The sequence below is a fragment of the Propithecus coquereli genome, unplaced genomic scaffold (genome assembly GCF_000956105.1).
Source record: "Propithecus coquereli isolate 6110/MARCELLA unplaced genomic scaffold, Pcoq_1.0 Scaffold57, whole genome shotgun sequence".
Lineage (NCBI taxonomy): Eukaryota > Metazoa > Chordata > Mammalia > Primates > Indriidae > Propithecus > Propithecus coquereli.
This window is the reverse complement of record NW_012151618.1, coordinates 5,993,617-6,016,090: the sequence shown is the minus strand read 5'-3', so window position 1 is coordinate 6,016,090 and position 22,474 is coordinate 5,993,617. Positions and strand designations below refer to the sequence as shown.

The 22,474-nt window shown below is 34.6% G+C and overlaps 1 protein-coding gene across 2 annotated transcripts in view; it reads right to left on the bottom strand.

Annotated features, from left to right (window-relative positions):
* TCF12 (transcription factor 12) overlaps positions 1-22,474 on the bottom strand; it is a 349,621-nt gene that overhangs the window by 91,922 nt on the left and 235,225 nt on the right. For both annotated transcript variants that reach the window (XM_012658059.1, XM_012658058.1), the window contains exon 6: positions 14,840-14,904. In XM_012658059.1, the coding sequence (XP_012513513.1) occupies positions 14,840-14,904 (65 nt within the window). The remainder of the gene's footprint in view (positions 1-14,839; positions 14,905-22,474) is intronic.

Here is a 22,474-nt window from a genome sequence, read left to right as displayed (position 1 = left end):
GAGGTCTCGCTCTTGCTCAGGCTGGTCTCGAACTCCTGAGCTCAAACAATCCGCCCGCCTCGGCCTCCCAGAGAGCTAGGATTACAGGCGTGAGCCACAGCACCCGGCCCAGATGAGTAAAATTTAGTCAGTGAGTTATTTCTTCAAAGAAGTCAAATAATAGTCACAATAAAGACTAATAGAGGCATGAAATCCAAATGATGAATAGGAAAGCACATTTCTTACGTTTCTGAAAGTAGAATGAACACCTACAAAACTGCTTATGTCCTGGAAACAGCACTGGTTTTGGAGTTAGCGGCCCTAAGTTCAAATATTGACCAGTGATCTCGGGCAAATTATCTAACATTTTTGAGTATGTTTCCTCTTCTTTAAATGGGTATGTTACTAATAGCTAACAGGGATGCTGGGAGAAGTAAGGCTTAAAAGTAAAGGCATATAGCATGGTTATTGGCCCTAGTCAATACAAAAAACAGTTGCGTTTTTTTCTTTTGCCATAAATCACCACATTCTAAGTATCACAAAAGAATGAAAATAAGATGAATGACATTTTTATTCTGTTTCCTGGGCACAAACCCTTTGTCCAAAGTAAGTGACCTGAGGTTTCAGGAGACCCCGTCTGCTCTGAATCCAAACTGGCTGGGTTACAACTCCCAATGGCTATGGTAAGAAAGGATGTTGGAAATAGGCAAGAGAATAGGGGCTGAAGTGACAGACCCCTAGAGAGAGGGTTGACAATTAGAGGTTAAGTCCAAAGAGGGGTGTGACAGATTCAAGGAATATCCATCAAGATCAAGAATAAATAGAAAATGTCAACTGATTCTCAAATGATTCAGCAGAAGTATGTACATTTGTATGTATAAGGTCATATACAGCATACACACACACACACACACACACACACAGAACGAAAGAAAAGGAATATGTACACAAACACAGTGAAATGTTAATTGATGACTCCTCATGAAGAGCAAGTGGACATTCACTGTATTATTACTCAACCTCTTCTGTGTTAATTTTTTCTGGTTTGTAATTTTTCAAAATAAAAAACTGGAGTAAAGAAGAATAAGTATCAAGGATCCACTACTGTGTTTTCAAATGTACCATCTCAGTTAGTATTTATAGCAATCTTATTAAGTATTATATAGATTTTATATATTATACAGATAGCAAGTAGTAGAACCCTAATAAAATCTAGGTCTGTTCAGAAAGCCCTTTCCTCAATACAAGACTTCTAAAATAGTCTGGTAACAGAATTATCATTTATAAGACTGTTAATTTGAAAAAATATAAGTGGTTTATAAATGAATTTGTGGATTACAATCCTAAATCTGAGTTGTCTACAGAATATATAATGGTAGACTTTGCATATCTGAATACAGTAAAGGAAGAAAAAAAGAACAAATATTGTTAGGAAAAAAAAGTTTACTTGTTACCAATTTTAGTGTTGACAAACTTTTCTCCTCACATAGACAAATCTGGCAATGTACTTAGGAAATGCCCTGTCTTCTGCCTCCATAATGAATATAAATGCCAAAAAAGATACAGAGGCCATATTTCACTCAGCTGTCCTAATCACAGCAATTGACTATTTCTCCTATTTAATCTGTATCATGATCCATATGATTAGGTAAGATAAATACAGGAAAAATTGTTTCTTTTTAAGAATGAAGATATTTTATCCTGTTCACTAAAATGAATTGTTCATCATTATAAGAAACACAAAAGAAGTGTAAGACCACGTTTTTTCCACAAGGACTTGACAATCTAAGAAATAATACCTGGGAAACCACAGGGGAAATAAGATTAAAAAATCAAGGGCTAAATTATGAAAGCCTAACATTTTGATATTCTGCCACTAACAAAATAATATATTTTTCCTTTATTTAATTCTTCAAACATTTAGGTAGTGCTAAAGCACAAACTATTTTTTTTTCTTCTCCTAAAATTAGATATCAGCTCATATTATTGATTTTTCTGCCTGCCTAAAACAAATGAGAAGAGCTATTGATTACCACTGATCTTGTCCTGAAGGTATCTCAGGCAAAAAGAATACACAAATATCCCGGAGGACAGGGTACTAGGCAAAGCAGTTTTATTCTGCCAAGCTGTCTTGTTCAAGGCAGAATTAGTATTCAAAAATGACATAGTACTAATTTCTTAACATATTCTTAGAAAAGAATCTTTTTTATAGTCATCTAGAATCTCATCTGAGAAAAATGTATCTAATACTGAAGAATAATCAATGAAGAGTTCCCCTAAAACGCTAATATAGCCTAGACTACTGGCCTAGATTATTGTGCTAAAACCTACCGTAAGTTACATTTTGAATTACATATGTCAAATCTCTAGTCTGTAAACAAAAATCCCCATTTCTTTATAAGGAACTTTAATAGCCTGTGTGATAAATATATTTTAAGTTTTCTTTCCCTCTTCACGTGCAAGAAATACCCTCTCAAACATGAAGCTGATGAGGCTATTCAGTGTGAGCCTTGACGTGACACTGAAAGAAAAGTAAAGGAGATGAATAAAGTAGTGGGCTTGGCCAACATCTTTTATTAATATGAACTCTTTGTTAATTATATTGGAAGGTACTCTAAATGTGATTTTATAGGAAGACAGAAGAACATCCTATATAAAATGGTGCTGTTCAGTAGCTAGAAGGATTCAGAACCACACTGTAATAATCTGAATATTCTTTACCCTTAAAAGGGAAAATTAAATCTTGATAAACAGGCTTGCTTTCTCAGAACTGCTTTTTACCACTCAATGGCTTGGCTGAAACACTGTACTAAACATACTTTCATATTCATTCATAACTTTAGATTAAATAAGGACCTAATTAATCCTGCATCAAGAATATTAGCATACTTTTATGATTAAAATTTTGAAGCAATAACTCATTATTAAATTGTTTTCTAGAAAAATAAGACACACAGTACCTAATATTATAGTCACATATCTCAAAACATTTAAAATATTTATTATGGACTCATGGAACCTCTGCTCTGTGTACATTCTACAGGATTCCTTAACTTCATGCTTATCTTAAAATGGTATGCTTTTTTTTAATATATAAAGGCCAGGAGCTGTTCAAAAGATTTGTGTTTTTGAGGAGGGAGTATGCTGAAATTAACGAGACAGAAAGATGTAAAATAATCATGATTAAATAGAATACACAAACTCGTAAGATTTCTCAGTTGAATTCTTTATGCTGTAGTACCATGTGTTTCTTTTGTCACTGCAGGATCAAAAAACGAATTGTTCTATGAGCAAAATTAGTATAGTATTACCATATTTGCAATTATTCTTTTAATTAAAAAAAAATCACAGCACAGTTTAGCTATATATCCATCTGAAGTTTCAGAGGTTATGGCAGGGGAACTGGAGAATGACAAAGAAGCCTCTCACCTCAAGTCACATCAAATCAAAATATCAGAGGGTGAGGGCCACTCAGGGCAAAAAATAAATGTTAGGCTTTAATAACATATCAGTCTTCTGTTAATTTTCTACAAATGATTTTTAAAAATAATGTAATAAGTTTCAAATCTGGAAAACACTGACATTTGTGAAATAATTGTATTATGATGCAAATTCATTTACATTGAAATTTCAGGGATATGTTAGCAATTATCAGCATGTTGTTAAAGAACTCTATCCTGAGAATCTCATTAGATAGTGATGGAAACTACAGTTATTATCATTCTGAGAACAAAGCGATCTTGAATGAGTAATCAATAGCAACTCTGGCAGAAAATGAGACATTAATTATGATCCTTTCCAGTGTTTTGTCTAAGACAAGATTTCATTAAATGCTTTGTGCAACCTGAATAGTTCCAAGTCATTAGCAACACTTTGGACAATATATTAATTTGGGGGGGGAAGGGTGGGAGAGAGAAACAAAGTAAAAGAAAACTTGAAATACTTCTAATTCTTTCCTGGGTCAATAAAAACACACCAGCCACCACTAGCCAACTGTTATGCCAGTTCTTTTATAAGTGCCAAATCTTATAATCTCAACATGGTCTCTTAAAATTTAATTGTCACTGTCTATACTTAACGCGTCATGCAGGTTTGAGAAGATAATGACAGTCATTCATCAAAAGTATCCTGCCACCGCAATTGGCCCAATCTTTTTGGCTTAAAAAAGAAAATAAACTACCTATGTACTATCAAATTGCTAAAACATGACAGTTTAGCAGTTTGTTTCCCAGTCTTCTTTAATTACAAGTAGCAAGGGAAAGTTTACCATTTTAATATTTCTTTTCCACTAATTCTTTTCTTTCAACTTTTCTCCTGAATCCTGCATCATTCATGAAAAGATATCAGAGTAGAGAGATCTGGGATGTAATCAATAAAGACTTCTTGGAAATAAAAGAAATATGAAGAAAACCAGCTAAATGTCATTTTAATATATCTAGTATTTAAATAATTACAAATATGCAATAAGAATGAATTTCTTTTACGAATTTATAGGCTTCCATAAAGAGTCCCTGCTTCCAAAAATGCTATATAGGGTTTCTTGAAGGCAGACTCTTACGAAGTTGGTAGTGAGCATGCTCTCAGCATGTTTTCTTGAAAGTGAGCAGTTTTTCTGAATGTCTGAATTTAGAAACTTCCTTTTAAAAAGGGGTCTCTGTAGGCTGGGCGCAGCGGCTCATGCCTGTAATCCTGGCACTCTGGGAGACTGAGAGAGGAGGATTGCTTGAGGTCAGGAGTTCGAGACCAGCCTGAGCAAGAGCAAGACTCTGTCTCTACAAAAAATAGAAAAATTAGCTGGGCATCATGGTGTGTGACTGTAGTCCCAGCTACTTGGGAGGCTGAGGCAGGAGGATCACTTGAGCCCAGGAGTTTGAGGTTGCAGTGAGCTATGATGATGCCACTGAACTCTACCTGGGGGCGACAGAGCAAGACTCTCAAAACAAAAACAAAAACAAAAGAGGCTCTCTGAATGTATTTTTACAGTACTTCCAGTGTGTCTCTGGCCCTTTTCTTTAAGGAATACAAAGAAGCCAGCTATGTGAGGTACTAACATTAGAAGAACAGGAAATAAAGAAATGTCATTTCTCTTTTGCTTTTGTGGAAATGGTGTTATGCAGTCACTGAGACTTTTAGAAGAGTTCCCATACCTTGAAGCCACTCCCTTTCTCTTTAATACTAGCTTTCATATGTGGCAAAAGAGTACCCCCCTTTCTCAATTTCTTATATTTTCATAAGTACAATTAAGAGCAGCACAAAACCCAATATAGTATTAGGCATATAGGTAGGCATGCAATACTTCGAGAATTGAAACATCACATACTGGACATCTTTGAAAAATTGAACTTTTTATTTCAGAAAATTTCATATACACAAAAGTAGAAAAAAAGAGTATAACGAACCTTCATGTACCCATCATCCAGTTTCAATAACTGTCAACTTTCTGTTGTTCCTGCTTCATTTATTCTGCCATTTTCCAGCTTTTGTTATACCCTCCAAAATTGACAATAACCCCTTATCATGTAAGACCCTGTTGGACACCTCTTTTTTGTTTGTTTTGAGATGGTATCTAATCCCTGCCCATTATTTAATAGGTTCTTTTCTCCTGAAGTAAGTTTGCAAAAGAACAAACAGACTTTCTGAAACAATGCTCCCAAAGGGCATTATGTACTACCAAAAGTATAATTATCAATTTTTATGAAGAGAACAGAAACAAAGAAACAAATGAAGTTTTTTCCCTGCCAAGTAACCCTTGCATAATCTAACTCTCTCTGGCCTTTAACAGAAGCAGGAAATTTAAATTGCCTATTGCCTGATATTTCAAGATGAGACTTTCCTCCCACAAAACAATTTATTTTACCTACGTTCCAAAGGACCCACAAAACCCAGAAGATCACCCTGCAAGCAGTTGATGGCTTATTAACCTTTTTAACATATTCTTCCTAGATCTCATGGTTCAGATTCAAACATTTTCTGAATGCCTACTGTGTGCCGGCCACTGTGCATGGTCCTTTCACATGCTACCTCATGAGCAAATCATTTCTTGGATAGCTTCAACACTGATCTAAGAGCTAATTTCATGTCTTCTTAACCTTCATGACTCCAACAATCCCCTAATCACCAATCTAATAATTTACTCCCCAAAGGAGGATGCTGCTATTAGCACTAGGAACCGGATGACTTTTGAATTTTTTAATTATGATATTCTTTCACATAACCTCCTATTCTTACAGTGCCAATCCTTATTACTCCCTTATTACTTACTGCACCTGTTCTCTCACCTCATGGCCTTCAACATCTTGACCTTTTTTTCCAGTTCCAAAGTTTAATCTTGGATTCATTTTCTTCCTTTGAAACTTAGACCACATAGTCTATTACTTTAACCATTTTCTCATCACTATGTCAATTCTCCTATCCTTCTGATATTTCTCAGCTATGAAATCCTGGGGAAATTATATGAGTCCTTGAGACTTCAGGTTCCTCAGCTATCAAATAGAAGGAATAACAGCAGTTACAGCAGCAGCACCACGACACCATTTCTTTCATAGAGTACTGAAGGGACCAAATGAAATAATGCTTGTAATGTTAAGTGTCAGATATATGTTAGTCATTGTGTATTAACACCCTCATTAACCTATCTAACTGTCCTGCAAACTTGATTACTATATCAATTCAACCACTTGTTGTCTGTGCTTACACATTCCGTCTGCTGGGTACTACTGGAATAAAATTAAAACACATATACAGCCATATAGATTAGTGTCAATAGTAATTTGTAGTCTCCAATCTCAGACGGATCAGCAATATCACTTGGAACGCCTTTTACTTGTCACTACAGAGCTCACGGAATTAATGAACATTTTAAGGTCTTTTATTTCCATCGAATAATTCTGACATTATAAAATCTCAGTAAAGTGAATGTTTAGCCTCTGCCTGAATATATCTAGTGAGAGGAAAGTCACTATCTACTAAGGCTGAATACTCCATCCTCTGAACAGCTCAGCTATGAGAATATTCTTTCTTATATTGGGTTGAAATCAGGATTGCTTAACTTCTACTCACTGTCCAACATTTTAACCTTCAAAGTTACAGAAAGAGCGAAACTATGCTTCAAACATTTGAAGATGCCTTTCATGTTGAGTCCTAACTTCTTAAAACTAAACACTCCGAAGTCCTGCAGCCATTCTCGATATGACAGAGTCACAAGTTACTTTACTGTTTGCAAGTTCTTCTCTGAATGGGGTTTGGTTTACTTTTGCTTGTTTTGAAATAGATTTGCTTAGAATGGAATACAGTATCAACTTTCTTATTCTAAATATTATGTTTCTAATAATTCAGCCCAAGGCTAAGGTCCTTACTATTAGGTTTATTGTTACATAAGGAGAGATCCAAACTGCTCTTTAAAACAACTAACTTTAATTAATTCTCTTGGGGAAACAGCAGGCCAGTGTAGGGACTAGCCACATATGAAAGCCCTGATTCTCTCAATTTTCAGAAACATATACCTGTGTAGGAAAAAATTAGTGCTTCGATGGAAAATTATGCATTATTACAGTGGGGTTGGCTCTGTAAAGAGCTAGACAGAAAATATTCAAGCTTTTTAGGCCATACTCTTTGTTGCAACTACTCACCTCTGACATTGTAGCAAGAAAGAAAGGAGTCCTGGCTAATATGTAAATGAAGAGACACAATAAAAAAGAAAGAGGTTGGGGCATTTAGCTAGTAGCCAAAATCAACTGACCCCCCGCCCCCCAGTCTAGAGCATACCGTTCCAGGTTATGATTCTCATTCAATGGAAGCTTTTTTAACTCTGTTAAGTTGCAGATTACTGGTAGCAATGCAGAACAATTTTCTATACATCAGGAAAAAAATTCTGTCCAGTGGAGGGATAAACCAAACTTACCCTCAAAACCTATGCCCTCCTTCAAAGGAGAAAAAAACAAAAAACAGTTTTGCCTCTACTTGTACATTCACTTCTATATTTTTGCTCTATGAATGTGTCTGGTTTTGGATTCTCCTCTGAACTGGCTGCAATAACACCTTACAAACTTCTTTACTGGTGAGATAAAATCTATATACCTGTTCATTTTTATATCTGTGAGACAGTCATGATTTTATCTTTTTTTAACTATCTTTTAACACCTGCAATGTGTTCCTATGTAACTAAAATGCTTCTAAACTACCTATTTCATCGTTCTTCACATGTGGCCTAGAGCAAGACAATCTCAAATATTGTCCTTGTTTCCAGTTTATAAATTCTCTTGAACCAGAGCTTAACCTTCTAAGAGATATTTTTATTTTTCATCATGCCACCCATCCAATCCAAAATCCTTAAGAATAAAATTCTTTGGTTAGGCATCTAAATCCCTTCCTTATAAATTCGGACATCTCATACTGTTCCTCTAAACAAATATCCCATTAAAGTAAAACTAAAAGGCTACTTTCTATGTTTCCCCCCAGCAGCTATATTACTATAGCTTTCATATTTAAAGTCTATGATCCATCTTAAATTTGTATATGATGTAAGGCAAGCTGAAATTTTTTTTTCAGATATTGATACACAATTGTTCCAGTATCATATGATAAAGAGATTTTTCTTTTATCATTGAATTACTGTGGTGCTCTTATAAAATATCATTTGCCATATAGGTGTTGATTTCTCAGAGCAATGTTTCATAGTTTTCATTGTTGAAGTCTCACAAACTTTTGTTAAATTTAACCAACAGTGTTACATGCTTTTTGATACTAATATAAACAGTACCATTTTGTTAATTTCATTTTCTTCATTGCTAGGGTATAGAAATACAATTTATTTTTTTAGATTGACTCTGTATCCTGTGATATAACTAACAGTACATAATTCTAGAAGTTTTCTTGATGACTCTTTAGTATTTACTACGTACACAAACATGTCATCAGCAAATTCAGTTTAATTTATTCCTTTCCATTTTTATGGTTTTTTTTCTTGTCCTTTTACACTGGCCAGGACATAAAATGCAAATGGTGAGAACAAAAATTCTTACCTTGATCCTGACATTAGGATAGCATTTAGTCTTTCACCATTAAGTTTGCTGGTAGCCACAGATTTTTTATGCATGTCTTTTATCAAATTGAGGAAGCTGCCATATATTAGTTTGCCAAGAGATTTTATCATAAGTATTCAATTTTGTCAAATATCTTTTCTGTATCTATGGAAATGATCATATTGCTTTTCTCCTTGATTCTGTTAATGAGCCGAATTAAATAAATAAATTTTCAAATGTTAAATCAAACTTTCATTTCTGGTACGAACACACGGGTGGTTTCAGTATCAGGGTGTTGCTCACCTCATAAAAGGATCTGAGAAGTATTCCTACTCTATTTTCTAAAATAATTTGTATAAGATTGGTTTTTCCCCTAAGCATTTGAGAGACTTCACCAGTGAAACCATATGACCCTCAAGCTTTCTTTGTGGGAAGGTTTTTGAGATGAGTTCACTTTCATTAACAGATATACATCTCCTCAGATTTTGTTTCATCTTGTCTCCTTTTGGTAAGTATTTTCCATGAAATTTATTTATTTCATTTAAGTTGTCAAATTTACTAAATTAAATTGTTAATAATATTTTATTATCTACTTAATGTATATATGATTTATAGTGATAACCTCTCTTTTGTTCCTGATTTTGGTAATATGTGATCTCTCTTCCTTCCCTTCACCACTTGTATTAAACAGCCTAGCTTATTAATTTTACAAGTTTTTCTTTCAAACAACCAAATTTTGGCTTTTTTAGTTTTTTCTACTTTTTTCTACCACATTCATTTCTGCTATTATTTGTAATGTTTCCTTTCTTCTACTTACTTTGGGTTTACTCTGTGCTTCTTTTTCTAGCTTCTCGGGGTCATTCTCAGCTCATTCACTATAGATCTTTTCTACTATAGGCATTTAAAGCTGTATCTTTCCTTCCTTGCACTGATTTAGCTGTACCAACAAATTTTGTTATATCATATTTTCATTATTATTCAGTTAGAAATACTTTCTAAATTCCCTTGTGATTTCTTTTTAAAACTATGGGTTATTTAGATATGTGTTCTTTAATTTCCAAATATATGGTGTTTTTCTAGCTATCTTATTAACTTCTAATTTGACTCTTTTGTGGTCAGAGAATATACTTTGTATGACTTCAAACCTTTTCAATTTACTGACAGTTTTATGGGCCAACATGTAGTTCACGCCTGTTGAATGTAACATGTGTCCTTGGAAAGGAATTTATATTCTTCAGTTGCTGGATGTCGAGTTCTATAAATATCATTTAGGTCAAAGTTGTTGATAGTAAAGACATAGAACCAAATGAACTAAGTTTTTTTGTCTAGTTATTTTGTCAATTGCCAAGAGAGGTATTCAAATCTTCAACTATGTGAATTTGTTTATTTCTCTCTTTAATTCTGTCAATTTTTTTGCTTCATTTACTTTGAAGCTTTCTTATTAGGTGTACATTTATCATTGTTATGTTTCTTGATGTATTGACTCATATTTTATCATTACAAATATCTGTACATGATGAGATTGGCTACAATGCAAAAAGAGGATGAGAAAGAAGTAAATGGTACGTGTATATTTTCAAATAAGTAAGAGTTAACTAAAGTAGAGCTTTAAAAGTTGTCGTTTTCTCAAAGGTTTAATATCTGAACTCAGATAAAACTTAACACTTTCTCAAAAAACCAAGACCCTGCCATCTTCTACATTTGAGCACTCTGAGAAAAACTTACTCTAAGTACATAAATAAACACTTGTTAAAGAGGTATCAATGAAAAACTGTGTGGTAATGATAAAAGGATTTTTCACTTAACACTAGTGCTTTTTAAAGTATTGTACCTAATGTTAATAAAGATGCTGGCTTCTATGCTCTGCGTTGGATCAATAAAAAAAAATTCAATTGTAGAATGATCTATCAATGTTTCCAGTAATACTGCTACATGAGTTTCCTTTTAATGGCTCATCAGTTATGTGATTGCTGTGAAGGTAATATGAGGAGACTCATTTAGCAACATATTATTATATCATCTTAACATGAAGTAAGGCCCATCAGGCATTATTAAATTAGCCTGAATTTTGTAGCGTGTCAGCAGCATTTTATGTACATTAATAGCAGAGTTAATGTTCCTTGGGGGATTTGGTTGAAGAAAAATGGTTTCAAGGTGGTGTTTGAATATAATTTTGCAGTCACTATTTGTATTTCCTTGGATTTTTATGTCACTTGTGAATAAGACAAAATGGCAGCCAATTAGTTAAGTATATTTTTTCCTTCTCTGACTCACTATAATAAATACTGTTTGGAATACATGTTTTTCTCTGAATTAGGAAGTAATACGCCTTTTTAACTCTTGCATTTCCTGAGTTTACTTACGCAGGCCCAAAATCAGCTAACGTCATCCATCACAATTTCTTCTAGCAACTGCAGCATACTCAGAGCTCAGTAACAATAATAAATAATAAAGCCATTGCTCCTTTCACAGTGATGAAAGAAACTTTTCTTGTTTTAAGGGCCCTTTTGTCTTCATTGATGCTGTCTGTCCTTGCTGCGATATAATTTTCCCTAGCCTCTGCTGAATTTTGGGTTTCCTTCCTGGGGCTCATGCATTGCTTCTATGAATTTTTCAAAAATGAATCTTTCTGTCACCTAAATACCTTTAAATCTTATACATAGCAATATTGTTATTTTGCATCATGCATTCCAGTAATCTTGTTCTTCTCTTTTCCATAGGCCCGCTTGATCTCTCCAAAATGTTTACAAACAGTTGTCAAACAGTAGTGATCTTATAGTGTCTTTTTTAATGCTCTTATATGCTTACATTTGACATATACAGAAGAGCTGGCTCTCTTAAAGCATGAACTCCAGTCCATGTGAATTAGAATCACCTGGGGTGCTTATTAAAAATATTAATTCCCAGCCCCCTCCTCAATCAAACAAATTAAAATAAATGGAGGGAAGGGCATACACTAGGAATCTGAGGGATTCTTTTGCTGCAGTATACTTACACCACAGCCCAAAACCTCAAACGTGGGTTTAGGTTTAACACTTGCTGGATATCCAGACTTGAACAAATAATACCTTCAGAGAACCCCTGTTTTCTAATCTGCAAAATGGGTTGTTGTTAAAAGGGTTAAATGTGGTCATGTTTAGTTCAATGATTGGCTTCGTTAGTGCTCAGCAAATGGTAGCAATTGTTATTAGAGTGCTAAACACCTAGGTTTAAAATAAATGTTTTTTGATATGAGAATTGAATCTGATATAAATGCACATTAATCCTTGGCAAAAACTGTTAAGATTCACTTTTGCAAAATTGGACACTTACATACATACAGCTCACCACTGATTCTAACTAAGTAGCAATACTTTTGCCAAGAGGGTATAAAAAAACGTGAAAACATTTGAACATAATGAAAACATTAATGTAAGCATTAGCTACTATGCTAAAAAGTTTCCAATAGTTTTTTTCCTCAAGTTTAGCAGTAGTGTTAACATTAGACCAATGGTTTTCGAACTTTTAGTTCTCTCAAAAATAGTATCAAGAACCCAACAGACTTTTTGTTACGTGGGTTACATGAATCAAGACATTTTTAAAACATGTATTTATTTTTTGAAATGTTTTCACAAGCCCGAAGAGTCAACCTTCAGAGACATATAAAGTAGGTGGAGTCAGAAATTGCTAATCCTACTGTTCAAATAAGGAAATCAATGTAGAGATGGGACTTGAACCGAAGTCTTCTGACTCTAAATCTTTTATTCCTTTCTTTTTACCACCCTCAACTGACATTTACTGACCTTCTACTATATTACCAGGAACTGAGAATAGCACTTTCATATACCTGATTAAGTAATCAAATTTGTAACAGTGTTATCAGGTATGCCTATACTATAAGAATATAGTATAAGATTCAGTATTGCTTGACTAAGCTGCTGTCTCAGATTTAAGATTAAGGTGAAAAGAATTTTAAGGCCTTGAAGCAGGCTGGCAGACAATTCTAGTCAATGATATGTCATAATGAGAGTTTACTGAACATCTTAAACCTAAAGAATTCTGTAGTTATTTTTATCACCTGTTCATTGTCAAAATGATCTAAATTAGCTTTTAAAATTTTGTTTTGCTCTGAACAGATTCACAAGAAGAGTGAATAGCCTGCAAAACTCTGACAATGAGAGTGATACAGATGAGATGAGAAATTAGATCTAGAGCCCGTAGTCCAAGTCACTGAAGAATTCACGTTTAGAAAATGAAATTCAAACAGTAACTTATACCATAAAAAATGTGATTCTCATATCAATTATAAATTGTAGAAATATTACAATTACCAATCCACATTTGATATGGCCCCAAAGAGAGGATATTGTGATTCTCATCAATGGATATTGCTAAAACTATGAAAAAGAAATCTTAGTTGGCCTTATAGCACGGTTATCATTCAATAAAGGTCAGAAAAGTACTTTAATGGAGGCTAAAAGTTCAAATGCTGCTATTGATCTACTGTGAACTGAATAATCACTTTTTTTTTTTGTTCTCTGCAATTTTTATCTGGGCACAAGCCATGTGCTGGTAAATGTTTAACAAATGGTTAAAAAAAAAAGCCCTATTTGTAACCTTTTTGGATTTCTGCAGTATAAATGTTTCCATGATGGCCACTTTTAAGATAGCAATGTGATATCAACCACCTTCTAAAATTCCTGAAAATTTAACAAATTTGGCTCTTGTGAGCTGGTAAGGAATAACAACTGGCTATCACATAACTCTAATCTCTATATTTTTAAATGACTATAATGAAATAAATAAAGCTAACTGTAACATGGAAAATACAGTGATCATTATTAGCACCATTAAAATTTTTAAAAATCACTTGGATGAGAATAGAGTATGACTGCTTGGTCAGAAGGCAGGAAATCTCAGTGTTGGTCCAGCTACCATGCCCAACTCTATGATACTGAACAAACCATTTATTCAGACTGTGCCTATCTGTTGGGTTCACCAATAAGGGTATGGGAATAGACGATCTCCAGTTTTTACAATATACTATTTTATAATGAGAAGGCATATCATAAAATAGAATATTATGTAAAACTATTAAATGGAGCAATATTATGACAGTTAAAATTGGCCGAGGTGCCCACGTCTGCAATTAGGTGTGCCTCATGAAAAGCATACAGACGGCAGAAAACAAATTTAATATATTCTATCTTTCCTTTCTATTCTTTTTGGATTGATTCTAATGGGAATCTGCAGATAAACTTAGTGTTCAGGATTCTCCGTCTAAAGATATGGGGGGAAAAAGCAAAGAAGATACCATTAGCAGAAATACCACATGCTAGACAACGTGGAAGAGCTGAAAACAAAGTTTCCAAGTTAGAGATGGTGTGAAGCCTAAAAATTGGTTAGAATGGAATGCAGGATTGAAATAAAAATACTTCCAATGCTAACAAGCTTAACATTACAGGGTATTCAAGCTATGCAGATCAATCATATGTTCTTCATGTTATATACCAACAATGTGTTTTTTCTGTGAGGAAATATGCAAAAACCATTTTCAGAAATCATACGCATTTTGGAAAGGGGTAAAAAGATAACTGCTACTTTGCTTCCAGTTAACATGAGGTAGATTATGAACATATTTAATGATAAAGACAGACTGGTGACCTGGGGAAGGGAAACCATTTTAAACAGAGGGAACAAAAGAAAAGAAAATATGTTTAGTTGCTAAAAAACCACCACATTTTAAAAAATTAAAGGAACAAATAATGGTGAAATAGGATAAATCTCTACTTTCTCTATTAATAAAGCCTTTATTTATGTGCTCAAAAATCATCTCATTGCTTTTTTATTCATTAACTTACTTGACAGCCTGGTAATCCAGAATCTCTGCTGTATAGGGAAAATGAGCCTCTCTCTGACGTTTTTCCTACAAAACAAAGAAATTAACTTTATATGAAACCCCTCATTTATTGACAATCAATTCGACTATTCATGCTAATGATATTGGGGTTTGGAAGTAGAAAGAACAAATTAGAAACAAGAGGATAAAATCAGATAAATAAATGTTAAAGAGCTTGCTATCATTTCACTCAGTTTGAGTCAAATCTGACTTTATACTATGTAAATAATTTATTTTCTATGTATAATATTTAAAACACATTTAAAAGATATCTATATAGCCAATAATATGATTCATGTATCCACTAGTGAGAATAATGTTTTCCCATATTTCCTTCAAATTGAACCTTCCTCCTTCCTTTTCTCTCAAACATTAAGATAGTATAGACACAGCTCTGCCCAGACTCTGAAGTAATCATTCTCATGAAGTTGGTGTGTGTGATTCCCATGTATATCTTGTACTTTTTAATATATATTCATTCATGTTTCTCAAACAATATACATTACTCTTTGCATTTAATATATTTAAACAGATGGGATTACATATCCTTTTGAAATTTGCATTTTCATGCAATATTATGTTTTTGGGCTACATGTTGATAACAGACATTATTGTTCACTTTTACTGCTCTAAAATGCTCCATTATACAAATAAAACCAGTTTATTTACCTACTAAAAGATAGTTTTTACTTTTTTCTTTGTCCTGAAGTGTTGAAACAAATATCCTTGCACAGGTCTTGTATACACACATATACAAAACTTTCTCCAGAACAGACACAAAGAAGTGGAACTTGTAGATTAAAGGATGCACACTTTCAGCTTTATAGGTATTTACTATTCTCTGAAGTCATTGTCCAATTTATACTCTTACCAGCTATGTATAAAGAATTCCTGTTGGGACTATATCCACAGTTCAAAAGTCTCATGGCCAAGTGGCAAGAATGGTACAGGCTAGTTCTTGAGGAAAGGCAAAGTTTCACGGTGCTGACAACTGACAGCAGTGTGCTCACTCATTTGTTTTCAACACACGAGAGCTTAGGTATGTTCAGTAAAGTGAATTTGGAAGTATGATACTGAGGCTTAGTAACCAATACCCCAAAATATAGTGCTTTGACATGCTAGACTGAAGAAGCAGCCTCAAGGTCTCTCTGCTCCCCAAAGCATAGGGTAAAGTTGTCCTCTAAAGTTCCTTTATCTACTTAGAAACCAGACCTGCCAAAGAACACTATTGCCTTCCCTGAGTTTTCATTACATTAACCCACATCGAGAGAGAGAGACTGAAGTCTGTCAACACACCTGGACAGACCTTTGTCACAAACCACTGTCTGCTCTGCATGCCCCAGGACTTTGTCCCAGGCCATTGTATGTTCTGCCTTCTCCATGTCCATTCGCTCCCCCTAAAAATCATTTACTATCCTTCAGATTGCCACATTTCTCCCACCTCCCCTTCCCCCATGAAGAAAGATACATAAATATCTGTACTTCATTAAGATATTGCATAATCATTCTCCTGCAATTCCCCAGTGCTATGCATGTAAAAATAATAAATTTTGCATGTCTTTTCTTCTGTCAATCTGCCTTTTGTCAGTTGATTTTCAGTGAACCTTTACAGGGGCAAAGGGGAAGTTTCTCTTAGCCCCTACAATACAGTTTTACTCATGTTGCTTAAAAAGATTTCTGCAAAGACATCACAGTTTGATGATAATACCAAAGTTGGAGGCACAGTAAAGAATGACAAGCTAAGGCTAGTTCTCAGTGGCTCATGCCTGTAATCCTAGCACTCTGGGAGGCCAAGATGGGAGGATCTCTTGAGCCCAAGAGTTTGAGGCTGCAGTGAGCTATGATGCTGCCATTGCCCTCATGCCCAGGCAACAGAGCAAGACTCTGTCTCAAAAAAAAAAAAAAAAAAAAAGACAAGCTGATTCTTTCTACAATTGTAAGGTAATAATAATAATAATATAATCAAATCTGATAAGTTAGCCAAAAGATTTAAAATTATTGAAGCTATATAAACTTCATAATTGTATACATTTACTATACATTGAGTTATGAGCTTGTGATTGTATAAAAATATAGTTTAACTTAAAAATCTACACATGAATAGGATGCTCAAAATTGTTTATTAATGTGTGCACAATTTTTAAAAACCTTGGAAACATATGGACTAATATTGCATCATTTTTATTAAAGTATACATGCTACACTGGCTAACTGGTGTAGAAATCTTGCAACTGTAAATCTGGCAACTATTAACCGTTTATATATGCAAAGTAATCCTTGTAATAATAAAGCTAGTTACTAAAACATCCTTCAACAATTAGGGATATAATTTCTGAGTCCATTAAGGGTACTATAGCATGTGTTTTAAGAAAGACCTCTTGGCTATTACTGATGAAGTACATAGTTCAGGTGAAGTAATACAAACACATAACAATGCAGATTTACAAGAAAAGGTTAATTACTGTCTATTTACTTCACACATTTCTACCATAAAGTAGTATGTCCTACATAAAGAATTTTAATTTACAAAGCACCTACATGAAGGAAAAAAATATAACTCTTTAAGGATGTATCTTTTACAAGCAAGAATGCTTATAAGAGTCAAGGTTACGTTTCAAGGTTTTGTACTCTATTCTTCTACTCTTCGGTCACTCACCTCATGAAACCATGAAAGGACTGTACACCTGCAATTCTGACACATACCCCTCCTGGTGCCTCCTCAAAATGGAACAAAAACCCTCCTGAACCAAGAAGATGGCAAGAAGCTGAAGGAAATACCAACTCAGAATGACTGGCATAGAAGAAATTGCTGGGAAAGAAATAAAGGATAACCCATACCTGCAGTTTGGTGATATTGTTTCTTTAATCAAATAAATTAAACAAGTTTATGAGATATTCAAAACCATTCTCTGTACATGTCTTTAATTTTAAGAAATTGTTGTGTTTAAAAACAAACCCTATCTCATGTACTTGGCAGCATAGAATAGGAGCCTACATTAACATTATTTAAACAAATGCCATAAAATTACAAAAATAAAAAAATATTACACCAGTGGCTTTAGTCATTTACCACAATATATTATCAACTTACTAGTGGTTGAAATACTCACCAGGTCCTTTCTACCTTGCAAATTCCTCCTCTGAAAACATTGTTTCAACAACCAGTAAGATTAAAGCTATGATACAATCTTTCCACAATGTATGTACACATTTATCAAAATACATTGTACCCCATAAATATACATCTATTATTTGTCAATTAAAAATAAAAATTAAAAAAAGACTTAAAGCTAAGCAATAACCTGAGGTCTGTTATATTTTCACTCAAATGTAAGAACTCTTTTTTTAAAAAAATGTTGCAGTGGAAAAGGGGACAAGGTAAGTAAGAGATGAACATTAGCTCTGTTTTTAATAAAGTACAGTCTTTAAATACAATCTTAATTATCTCTGTGGAGGCTACTCATTTGACAGACTGTTTAAGAAAATGTAAACTTTTAAACTTACTTTCCCTATGCCTATTAAAATTCCTAAATTTCCTTTCCCTTTCACAAAGGATACTCAATTCAGAGAGAATGAAAACTAATTTAACATAAGCTAAAAACATTAAAAAGTAAAAGTTTCTGAAATGGAAAGTTGATAGCTTATTTTCAAAATGACACAATCTATTCAAATGAGATTTTGAAGTGTAAATACATTCTTATTTCACCTTTCATTTACTAGGAACTAATTATTTTCTTAGGGACTTAAATGTTTGGGTACCCTTGAAATATAATAATGCATACTCAATCTGAGACTAAGAAGGCATTCATCTTTAATTCTTTCAAAATTACTTTTCATAAGAACTATTTTCATGAATTAAAATTAATCATATAATTTTCCTCATGTTATCTCAGGCAACTGGCAAATAAAAATCTCTGGCTACTATGTCACTGGTTTCTGCTAACTTTTACATAAATATTATAAATGCAGTAGATGGACAATTTTAACTGGTAAACTTCATCTGAACACAGTTTAAGAACTATCAGTAACTTAACGGATACCTAATTTGCCTTGAAACATCTATGAAAAAATTATTACAAAAAATTCAATGGGATATTCTGGTACAGGAGTTTTGTGTTGGGAGTGGGTAGGTATGGATATAGGTGTGCACATGTGGCACGGGCCTCTTGGGCAAGCTTTTCAGAATAATGTTTTTAAATGCACAAAACAATAAAGTAAATTGATATGTAATCATCACAATGTCAAAGAAACCACATTTGCTACATAGTAATTTATCAACACATTAAAAAATAATATCTAGCAGCAAGCCTATTAATGGTAATTTCAAACCATAAATGATAGTTTAATATATCTGCAACTACTTTATGATATGAAAATATCTGCTCTATTGGTGACAAAAACTACAGGTACTGTCAGAACTATTTTGCTATCCTCATTCAAAATTGAAGGACATGTAGCTAGGCATGGTGGTACATGCCTGTAGTCCCATCTACTTGGGAGGCTGAGGCAGGAGGATCACTTGAACCCAGGAGATCCAGTCCAGCCTGGGCAACATAGTGAAATCCTGTTTCAAAAAAAAATAAAAAATATTGATAGACATGCTAAGTTACACTTAGAAATTGGTAAAAATAAAGCTGACAATTTTTTCCCATCCAAGCTCACTGATTTTTTTTCTATTCTGGCAGTCTCTGGACTCCAGGTTAAGAATCCCAACTCTGGGCTGGGCATGGTGGCTCATGCCTGTAATCCCACCACCTTGGAAGGTGGGAGGATCACTTGAGCTCAGGAGTTTGAGGTTTCAGTGAGCTATGATTATGCCACTGCACTTCGGCCTGAGTGACAGAGTGAGACCCTGCCCCCCCCAAAAAAAAAAAAAAAATCCCACCTCTAGTAGAATAACCTATTATTGGAAGATATATATGTATATTAAGCCATCAGACATCTATAGATATATATCTCATATGCAAAAGTATTATAAGTAGTTAGACCTATGTGGTTTACATTAATTAACCAGAGCCAGAATTTTCTGATTCAAACTAAGAACTGCTCAAGAAATCATAGATAATTTTGACTCATTTGAATAGTATTTAAAACAATTATTCAAGAAAGAGGGCCTCTGGGTGTGGTGGCTCACGCCTGTAATCCTGGCACTCTGGGAGGCTGAGGCGGGAGGATTGCTTGAGCTCAGGAGTTCGAGACCAGCCTGAGCAAGAGTGAGACCCCCATCTCTACTAAGAATAGAAAAAAAATAGCTGGGCGTGGTGGCACATGCCTGTAGTCCCAGCTACTCAGGGGGCTGATGCAGGAGAATCGCTTGGGCCCAGGAGTTTGAGGTTGCTGTGAGCCAGGCTAACGCCATGGCACTCTAGTCCAGGCAACAGAGTGAGACTCTATCTCAACAACAACAACAACAAAAAGAAGTTATTTTCCCTAGTTGTGTAACACACATAAACTCTGAGCGGCATTACCCAAACAAATAGTCCCAGAATTAAAAAAGAAATTCTAAGTCATCTTGTTCTCTACCACTAACATACTTTGGGTTACGACTCTCCATTGTTTACCTAAGCTCCAAAAATACAAACTAATGTTAACAGCCTATAAAGAGCTCTTCAGAAGATAATTTTACTTACTTTTTCTTCACATAGGATACAATCAGCAATCAAACTGAAGCTGGGAGTAGACAGGCACTGTTCTATATTCCCATTCATCTCCACCCCTATCACAAATATTCAAGAATTGACTAGACAGAAGAACCTAAGTTCCATCTATTACATATGGCTAGTCACTCTGATAGATAATGGGTTTATGAGATGAGTAAGATACAAACCTCTGCCCTCAGCATATGCCAACTAGTGGTCTTCATCCTTACAGCCTAGGATGAAGACCAAGTTTTACAAGCAGTGCTACATTTGTTAGATATTTAGCGTTTTTTAGTGAGATAAATCTAATAGTATATATATTTTAAGAAAACACACACACAAAAGTTAGATGGTGCCACAATTCATACTGAGAATGGTGTTCAGTTTTACCCTTTCTTCAGTGTGCAAATTTAGACCAAAGTAGTTCTCTGTAGCAAGGTCAAGTGTCTCAAGGTCCACATCTTAGGTGCACTATGGGTGGTGTTGGATAAGTGGATACGGAATATCTGGGATTGCAACAATTCTATAAGGCGCACTGAACCAGGAAGTGGACTTTTACTCTGACTTGAATGGAGAAATATGCACCTTCTGGTCATACTAAGATAGATTAAACTACTCATCATTTCACAGGAGGAGGATCTCTGGAGTAGGTGGCCTAAGTGAGAACAATTGAGCCTTTTAGGCGAGTGATGTTTCCAACAAAGGTGGTCTGGCAGATAAACTGTACTCTGCCCTACACAGTTTTAGAGCTGCCAACTTAGTTTTCATTTAGATCCAGATCATGTTGTCTCGTGGCTATGACAGTAATTAATCTCGAGGATAAAAGGAAAAGGCACTCACTGGGACAATTTGATCAAACATCTGAGTAAACCATAAGGCTAGAGCTGGATATACCTCCTTTGCCAGAGGGCTAGAGAATGAGAATGCAGCAAGTCCAGGGAGTTTCTAATGTAGTAAGAAGCAAACACTCACAGGAGTTCTTCTCTCTTACCTTACAGAAAGACAGCTCACTGATTCTTTTTTAAAAAGCAACTAGATGGCTTATCAGCATAAGAAAAAGGGCGTAGAAAGATAACGACTCAAAACACAGAAATGGAAAAGAAAAAAAAAAAGGAAAAGTAAAAAACCATAAAAGAAGAGAAACTTGGAAATCCTCCCTCCCCTACAACCCCACATGAATTTCATTACTCCATAAGTGCAGTTAAGAACACAATGGCTTTTAAAAATAGTCATACTGTCTTGTGGGCACAAATTAGGCCTTTTAAAAGCTCGAACCGCTATTAAACCACATCACTCTATCCTGTACTTTACACAAGTGATTTTTTTCCTAAACTTAAAAACTTAGTAAAAACTAAGGTCCAATTTTGGTAACTCCTTGAAGGGCAGGTGAATTATAGGATCTCCTTATCATTTCTGAGGTAATCAGAATTACCAAATTAGGCCAAATGACCTTTCCCAGGATCACAGATTCCGTTTTTAATGGGGCTTCTTCATAGGCTATGTAGTCTAATTCCCATCCAAAGCAGTACTACTTTGAACATGAATAGTCTCACCAAAAGAGGTCCACTGATGATGCTTTCCACTTTGTATCTCCCACATCTTAAGAATAATGCTGAAAAGCCAAAAGGCAGGCAGGCATGGTGAGGAATCTAAAAATCACATCAGCTAGAAGAACCAGGATGTTTGCCTAGAGAAGACAGGATCTGGAAGAAGTGTAGTCTCTGTACTTTTAAGACTTGCAGAGCTATCATGCCAACAAAGAGTCAGACATTATACTGTGTGGTCCCAGTGAAGGGACGGAGGAACAAAGGATAAAAGTAAAAAGATATATTATTTTAGCTTGTTATGATTAAGAACTCATAGAAAACAGTATTTCCAAAAGTAAAATAAAGCCGTCTGTGTAGAAAATTATATAATGTTTCAGCTGTTGTAACTATTGAAGACCTGTGTGGCACGAT